General features: G+C 34.2%; 1 protein-coding gene across 1 annotated transcript in view; it reads right to left on the minus strand.

Moving 5' to 3' along the window:
• The window catches only part of LOC117111384, a gene marked incomplete at its 3' end in the record, with an annotated part of 23,233 nt that overhangs the window by 11,890 nt on the left and 1,817 nt on the right, over window positions 1–9,526 (minus strand). The window contains exons 3-6 of the mRNA XM_033254296.1: window positions 4,166–4,255; window positions 2,384–2,488; window positions 2,103–2,141; window positions 723–994 (exon numbers count right to left, since the gene is read on the minus strand). Of these exons, the coding sequence (XP_033110187.1) occupies window positions 723–994; window positions 2,103–2,141; window positions 2,384–2,488; window positions 4,166–4,255 (506 nt within the window). The remainder of the gene's footprint in view (window positions 1–722; window positions 995–2,102; window positions 2,142–2,383; window positions 2,489–4,165; window positions 4,256–9,526) is intronic.

The raw sequence follows: 9,526 nt of genomic DNA on the forward strand, positions 1-9,526 counted from the left end.
GTACCAGTATTCGCGTTGGGAGCGTGATTTAGTGAAGTATCGAGCTGTTCGCCGGCGAAGGTTCAATAATACTATGTGGAGCTTTCTTTGGTGAGCTATGTTCCGTGCGTCGCTGACATCGTGGTCCTAACCCGGGCACTGGTTGCGGCGTATTATGAATTTACTTAAATATTTATACAGTGTTAACAACAAAAACTTGTTTAATATAAAAGGAGGTAGCTGCATAAGCAGTAAAATTACCTTTTGTTATTTTTGTTTATATTTTATCTAGCTTTTGTCTTACGACTACCTTAATATTGGTTTTATGTTTATGTTAAATTGATGATTTTTGTATTATAATTAATTTCTTAAGTTTTAGTATTTGTAGTTTTTGAACGCACCGTCAAACCAACTCCTAACAACAACCTAAATCGTATAGAAGACTTGTAATATTATTAGAAAATAAATCCCCGTCTATTGAGGAGACATGTAAACAATACCTTTCTTGTATTCTTTTACATAGACCCTTAAAATGGCTGGCAATCAAATTTTGGATTTTTGTAGTAAAATGTCTGTAGGACCTAAATCATCGAAATATTTTTCTTTTTTTTTGTTTTCGTTATTTGATCCTTTTAGATAAGATATTATTTAAAAAATATTCTTGAGGTTTTCTCCGATTTTGTTGACGGCAGGGTATCTGAAACAAGAGGTATATGGCATTGTGTTCAAAATACATTACTCACGTATGGTTTAATGGAATAATATATCATTTTTTCGTTTTTGACCTTGTTGGGCAACCCTAAGTACTGGAACAGTGTGCATTTGTTCGTCTTCCTGTTAAAAGATATGGAGACGCACGGAGGATAGCCGTGCAAACACTGTAAGCAGCATGCGATGACTGAGGTAGTCTTTTTTGGTGGTTTTACAGGTTTTGAATCCTTCCGCCCACAACGCAGAACGTTTGTACATCGCACCGACAATTCGAAGATTGCACTTCTCATTTCCTGATGGTTTCCTAGAGAACAGATAAATACTAACAATAACATTTCAATATTGGATAACGACATCTTCAAAATATAGTATCACACCTATACTAAATTTTCAAATTTTAAGCCTGTGAATGCAATTTCCGGCCATCTAGATTTGCGATAATCATTTTTTTTTTGTATAGGACCCTCTACTTGTAAAAGTCCCCCCGAACAATTATAGTATTTTTATCATTATATCAATATAGTATATTAAACATTTTTAAATATAAGTAAAAATGCAGTAAAAGTTAATGTGTATATTTGTAAACTGTTAATGCAAAAGTAAATATCATTTCTTCTTACTGAATGGTAACAATGAATATGCATAAGTTGATTGTACACTGTATCCAGTTGTAGCATCAATATTAATGCCTTAAAGTTATATGCATATTAATTAGATAAACCGCTTACTGCACTGTTATTATTTTATTACTTTATTATTTTATTATTTTATTATTTTATCATTTTTCATTGTATTATTTTATTCTTTCATTATTATTCTTTTATTAAATCATTATTTTATTATCTTATCTATCGTCTGTCGTCTGACGTCAATCGTCCATCGATCATCGTCTATCGTCTCTCGATTTATATTGCTATAACTTAATGAATAGAGTAGACAGTCTGTCAGAAAATTAAAAGAAATTGTATTATTTTTCCAATAAATGACAGGATATCACTTAGAATAATAACCAAAATCTAAAAATTAAAAAAACAAAACAAAAGTAACACCAGTAACAGCAACAGTGATGATGCTGAATAATGATGGTGGTGGTGGTGGTGGTGGTGGTGGTGGTGGTGGGGATGATGATGATGATGATGATGATGATGATTATGACGACGATAACGATAACAAAAGCGCATTGAGACTTCCGTAAAATGGACTATATCAAGTCCCACTCATTACATTACAATACTGTTGATGTTGATTACACGATTGCACCAGCGCAAAAGCGCAACACGTTTTGACATTATTGATATAAAACCACGGTTCAGCGGACACTCATTGGGTACAACAAACTCTATTTAATGCTGTTCTCACAACTGAGGACACAGATGTTGCTCTACCAAAGACGAAAAACAGTTAAAACTGACCTTTTCCAGCACTATCGTCCCTCTTTGTTCTTCTATGCTCTATACAGGAGAAGGTAATAATTATTACTGATGATAATAATGTTATTAAGAGATCATCTGTTTATTTTCAACATTTTCAAATTGATTTTTTTTTTTATGTTTAAGCATTTGTTTGTCTTTTTTCATTTACTTTTTACACTTAATTTTGTTTTAATAATTTCAATTTTATTTCTCATTACGACAATGGTGAAAAGGCGATTTGCCTAAATTAAACAGTCGTAATTCAATTACATCACACTCACCATTGTTATCTGAAGTCTCTTCGTTGTTATTTTCTATAAAGTCACAAATGGCTCCATCCGCCACACGGCAACTGCCCTGCTTCTCGCACTGCAACACGCATTTTGCTGAAGAGCAAAAAATGCTTGTAGGCCTATAATGTCTATTATGGACGTTTTTTGCTGTAATGATATAAAACTAGAGCGGGGGGGGAGGGTGGGTAGCGATGTATTCTTGACCCTGTTCTGCTTGATCATTTGTTAAGTTTGACACTCAATTTAATATTGCTTATTTTATCCTGTTAGAGTGTTCTTCAAAATCACTTTCGTACAAAAAATATGTTTACGACTTAAAACCAAAAACAATGTTTTTAATTTTATTTAATTGAAAGATAATTTGGCTAAGCCTTGTTTGTCCGATCTGCCAACCCGGAATGCCTAAGTAGGTTAGCGTGCCTTTTGTAGGACAAGCCCCAGTAGCATTTTTTTGTTACATTTCTTCACGGAGGATCCCCCTGGATTCGCCACTAATGTTTGAAATATGCTTTAACATATAGATGATAACTATAATAACAAAAATAATAATAATAGTTATCATTATTATTACTCCTACCACCACCACCCTTATATTATATCATAAATATTACTCTAATTTGATTCCAATATCATTTAGAGGGAACGAAATCATTTCGTTCCCTCAGCCTTCAAAATAATATTTCGTATATGGTACGCCCACAGTGCCTTTGGCGTCGGCTGTTGACAGCGAATTTATCATTCGATGGCGACTACAGCATTATATATATATATATATATATATATATATATATATATAGATGGGTCGGCCCTTTTTCCTTCAGTTTTACAACATATCAATTTTTTCCCTCCGGAGCCTGACTTTAACTAGCACAGATTTTCTACATAAAAAATACTAAGCAATATGTCTAAAAAGTGTCGCATTATGATTTTATTGAAATTAAATTAAGGCTAAGTAATGCAACATTATTAACAGGAGTATGATGAATAAAAAGTATAGCCGCGTTAGTCTGTACAGTATAGAAAGTATAAAGTAAAAAACAGCAGCACTTTTGAGACTAACAATATATAATCTATTCTCTAGCTTTCGTCCACACAGTGGACAGGACAAGAGTAGCCAGTAATACAACAATATGTGCCTTGGGTCGCCCGCCAAAGAATCCGGAGTTAAGTGGGTCGCCGCCTGAAAAGGCTTGAAAAGCAGGAGTTTCAGTTCATGCAACATGATTTAAATATTAACACAACGTGAAGTTGTAAAATGTACAAAAAAAAATCCCAATATAAAAAACTAAAATTGGTGGTTTCATGATAAAGTCGTCGAATGATGTGGTCGGCGAATGATGTGTCCTATTTGCGCCGAGCGTAAAGCCGCCACCGAAGGCACTGTCGGCGCATCATACGAAATATTATCGAGGTAAGCAAATGATTTCGTTCCCTCGAAATAATATTTCGTTCCCTCGAAATAATTTAATAGTTTTTCTTACCATGTCCCTTTAGGGGCTCCGTAGTGTTTAACGTAGCTATAGCTAGTTTAAACCGCTTTCGAAAACGAAAATTAACATAACTTTTATACCCGTTTAGTAATATTCAAAATATGTAGAATGACATAATATTTTAATATGTTTGGACAACCTTTGAAGAAGAGCCAAGCACGGAAAGTGACAAAAGTGCCGGTAAGAAAACCATAGGGATAGAAGAAGAAATCAGAAGTTAAACGAAAGCTTTTCTTGCTGAGAAAATTAATCAGTTACAGTTCAATTATATAACACTCACCCTTGTTGTTTGAAGCCTTAATGAAATCGCATGTGGCTCCCTCCACCACCCGACAATTTCCTTCCATGTCACATTCCAAAATACAGGTAGCTGAAGAGAAAAAAAAACACCACGAATATTTATAAAAATAAGTTATTATAAATGTATATTATGATATGATAAAATATAAAACTCGAGCAGTCCGACTTCATTAAGGAGTACATACCTCCTCTTTGTAAAGCTCGGTTTCCATACAATCGCTACACAGTACTTTATTTTAATATGGTGAGTGGATTTCCCGTACGATTAGAAATCGTAACGGTACTGGGTTTGGTCTTTGATGGAGAAAGTTACCTTTTTAGCTATATAAGATTGATTATAAGATTGAAAAATATTATTCTTATTAATTGTAGTAGTGATACTATGTACACGTTTAATTATTGTTATTCATTCGTTATTGTGCCACGCACCCGATCCCTAATCATATTCAAGAGACATACCAATTCCACCAGCCCTGAAGTTATTCTAGGCTGAGAAGGTCTACACTTTTCTGGTTTGGATGAATTAGTAAAAAGTGTGTTTCTGGCTGACCGGAATTGGACTGAATAGAAACATCTATGTATTAAAGAAGAAGCATATATCGATACCATATATAACATGCGACAGACCTATTTTTTGTGGCTACCACAATTTAGAGGCCAACGTACTAATAAGTCAACAGCTCATGGTGTCTGCACTATTAACTGCTTTTAAAAAATACATTAAATTTTTGTTGATTTTTATAAAGGTTTCTCTGTCGGAGATGAGTAGGTCTAAGTATTTTGGCAGAGAAACATGAATACATTTGAGATCTGCTTTATAGCAAGCAGGACATGGTGCTTACATTTTTTTTACTTCACTTGTGTTTTCCAACAACAAGCCATAATGAACAGATCCACACTCTTTAAATTAATTAAATGTTGTTTTGTTCAGTCAGTTATTTACGTGGGCTTCGTGACACCAGTGTACTAAAAAAACACTTTTTTGAAAACATAGTTTTAAAGTAGGACTAATTGAAGTCTCGCACGCACGTTTTTGTGTGATCATTTAAAGTTTGTACTAACACATTGTGCAGCCTCTCTTTAAATGGCGTCGGTGATCCTACTTTAGAACCTTTTAGATAAATACTTAACTGCAAGTAGGTTAATGTGTTGTCTATTATTCTCAAAATATTACCTTCCAAAATACACAAACAATAAGGAGCACAAGGCGCCAGACCTAGAAAAAATATTTGTTCCTCCGGCCCGGCCATGAATTGTCTCCTAAAAAAAGGCATGTCGCACCACAGTCGTGGTCTCAATCAAATAAATTTCTGTTTCGTTTTTTTGTTTTTGTTTTTTTTTTTGTTTTTTTTTTTGTTTTTTTTTACAGAATATTCCATTTCACCTGAGACAACTATACAAGGAAATTGGAAACGACCCGAGATTTCCTTATTCTTTCATCCCGGCTATTCGTTGTGTGTTGTTGCATGCTTTTTGATATGCAAATCAAGTCAACCATGGAGGAAGAAAACCCTGTTGCAGCCATAGAGATATAATAAGAATTCTAGAGCACTAACAGCAATGTATTCAATGTTCGCAATACGCAGAGCTGTGTGTGTGTACCATCCAAGATGGCTGCCATAGATTCAGCCAATCAAATTTCGCCTGAGCACTATCATTTTCAATGGCGCCCTCAATTTACACAGAAAGTTCAGTACAGCTAGTTACCCGTATGTTTGAAACTCGTATGGGTGTATGGGTGTAATGTACACGATTTTAATTTTTTTTAAATATTTGAATAAGATGCTCTACTTGCCTCTTTTTGGCTACGACAGTTTGTATTTGTCATTATCAATACTAATTATCAATAATGAAATAATATTCAGTCAGAGGGCTTATTTATGGTAATAATATGTATACTAAGCCTGAAGGTGGCGCTTTACTACGACGCACAGTGGGCCAGAATTGTTTCAAAGTGTGCCAAAAGTCAATACTCATAAGAAAATACTGATTATGTTCATGTTAAGACTGTTTAAGGGGTTTTCAAACCTGCTGAATTCAATTAAACTATTTTTAAATATGTATGACGTCATCAAATTACTGTTTTTTGATTGGATATGTAAAATATTCATTGTAATACCTAGGCAGATTCATATTACCTTGGTTATTAGAACATATAAGGGGTTTTCTAACCTGTAGATTTCAACGCAAGCATATTTAAATATGTATGACGTCATTAAAGTATTTTTTCTTATTGGACGACGTAAATTTTAAGATCTAGACAGAATAACTTGCAAGAGCTCAGTATGACACAAATAAGGGTTTCTAGACCGGCAAATTCAAATTAGAACATTTTACACTTTATGTGACATTATTAAAATACATTTCTTCAAAGAAAAGGGTGGAAGGTGGAGTGTTAAGAAGACACCTGCAGTACCCCCTTAGTCCACGTCCACCCCATTAGTCTGCCCTCACCAGTGAAAATAAGCACAAAAGATCACGGTCAAACAGACTGAATTTACCTAATATCGCTATAATTTGCGTGAGCAATAATTGTTGTATTTGAATGGAGGCTAAATAAATAAATGAAAAAAAAAAAGAAATTACATGAGCGGTCCCACTTCATCGGGCATTTACCCCTATCCCATCACTCACCTTGGGATGCCCTTATCATCTCCAGAGGCAATTTGGCTTCAGATTTAGGATGGAGTCAAAATGTTTAAAAAAATAAATAAAAAAATAAAAACAAAAGAGAAAGTGTCGGAAAAAATATGATTCCTAGAATAATTGACTTCAAAATGAAAAGTTCAAGATTTTCCTTTCCTTGAAAACAGTCATGTCAACTTTGCCATTTTTATTACAGTAAACAGGCCTATGTGTGTATAAAAAATGAGTAGTTGCTTAAGTAGGCCTATTTTGTTTTCCATGAACCGATGAACCCCAATTAGGACGGTGGTGGGAAAATGTTGATTCCTATATGTCGGAAAACGGGTTTTCTCAACTTCTGAAATTTTGGTTTCCCTCTCTTGACGTTTTTTAATGAATCGATGAACCCTAAAGAGGAACCGGGGAGAGGCGCGGAATCATGTTAGCCCCTGGAAAATTTTGATTCCCAGATTGCGGAAAGTGAGCTTTTCAGACTTCTGAAGTATCTTTTAATGTCTTTTAATAAAAACAAAATCAAGGTTTACCCTATTGAACGGTCAGGTAAATTTTCTGATTTTTAATACAGTAAAGAGGCCTATTGTGTGTGTAGAGGTATAAATATGATTAATTGAACGGTCAGGTAAATTTTCTGATTTTTAATACAGTAAAGAGGCCTATTGTGTGTGTAGAGGTATAAATATGATTAATTGCTTACGCATTCTTTTTTTCTTTCTTTCTTTTTTTTTTCTTTTCTTTTTTTTTCTTTTCTTTTCCCCTATCAAAATTTTGATTGAGTCTTTTTTTTTCTTTTCTTTTTTTTTTCTTTTCTTTTTTTTTTTTTTGAAACGGGGTCATCCCCCATCAAAATTTTGATTGAGCATTTCCGACATTTAATTGTCCAATTGTAACACAAAACTCAATAATCAGCTTACGGGTCCTGGAAAAGTAAGTCTAGAATTATTTTTTAAATATTTATTTATTTAATGTTTTTGTCCAAGGGGTTGTGGTCAGGACCCTGACCCCTCCAGATCCACCAATGATCTCCCTCCCCAATTCACTCCTAGATATGACACTGGGAATCGAGTGTACTTGTTTTTACATTTGGCACCCAATGGCTGCAGGAATAATTTTATCGTATACCTTAATTAAAAAACGGCGCTTTTGTGGGGGGGGGGGTATATTAAATCGCTTGCTAAATGCAGGGTGGCAGATATTGGCAGCTAAACTTGGCATCAACGTAAAGTTAAGGCTCTGCCAGAAATGTTGATATCAAAAGCATGACGGAAATCGCCGGCAATTCTTTTAAGTTGGTTTTATGAAAAAAATGTTTTTAAGCGTTTTTGGCTCATATTTAGCGTCCTTTATTCTAAAAACATACCAATAATGTCATTTTTTATTTTACTATCTAATTTAGTTAACAATAGGTAAATACTGCAAGAAGTATTAAGTTGACTGCTTTTATCTAAGTAAAGTCATAGGGAGTTTTTCAAAACTGTCAATTTTATCATTTTACGAGTAAAATACAACTTTTTCATGTTTACATGGTTATATCACACTATGAAAATTCACTTAATATGAAATTATTGGTGGATTAATATAATTTAGGATGTTCTTGACATCAAACAACCTTTAAAAGTTGAAGTTGTCACATTACCTATTTTCGACTTTTGGCACACTTTGAATTGATTCTGGCCCACTGTGCGACGGCCATCTTGGATGGTACACATACATAACTCAGCATTGCTGCGCCATCTTGTCAGCACTCTAGTTGTTTAATAGCTCTATGGATGGTACACATACACAACTCTGCATTGCTCCGCCATCTTGTCAGCACTCTAGTTGTTTAATAGCTCTATGGTTGCAGCTAAACGAATGCTTACTGCGCATTCTCAGTTCATAATTACTGAGCCATGTAAATGAAAACATGTTAGTCGAGCGCTGACCTATTTGTTGTATATTTTATTTTGATTTATTTGTGCCTACTTGTGTGTATCTTATGAATAATGGCATGTATTTCAACCTCCGCAAAAAGAGGTTACGTATTCAAATTTATGTAACGGTGGTTACAGAAGTTTTTTTAGATCCAGTCGTACGCGGCGCCCCATTATTTGTATTCTCACCATGCATTTCGGTGGAACAGTTTTTTTTCTGTAGAGAACTCTATCTTTTGTTTCTAGTATCTTTACCTATACTGCTACGAAAATATCCACTTGTCTTTTGTGTGGAAGTTGACAACTTGCGGTTCGAACAACCTTATTTGCATATCAGTGAAGCACAAGACATTACAAACTAGAGAAACAATTGAATCCAGTCGCGTTTTCAATCTCCTTGTAGTTGTTTCAGATTACACTATATTGCCAAGCATTGGATGTCCAAGAAAACCACATAAAAAAAATCTTGACCATGTTCATTTAAATTTATTTTTATCAAATATTCTTGCAAATGCCTCTTTCTGTCCCTTATTTTAACATTAACCATTTATTTTTAATACACAATAAATACATTGCAGGTGCAAGCAGGATTTTGTAATTATTAAAAAATTTTCAACGCATCAATAATCCATATAAGCATCTTCGTACCCTTTGAATTCATTCAATGTTATCTCCTTCAGTCAAGTATTTAAATAGGCCTCGTGCAATGGTAGGGTGCACAACAAAAATTACATTTTGTAAACATACTGGTATAGGATCTAAAATACTTGAAGTCTCGCACGCAC

Source organism: Anneissia japonica, unplaced genomic scaffold, assembly GCF_011630105.1.
Source record: "Anneissia japonica isolate Jap-2015-1 unplaced genomic scaffold, ASM1163010v1 scaffold288169_len85590_cov117, whole genome shotgun sequence".
NCBI classification, from domain to species: domain Eukaryota; kingdom Metazoa; phylum Echinodermata; class Crinoidea; order Comatulida; family Comatulidae; genus Anneissia; species Anneissia japonica.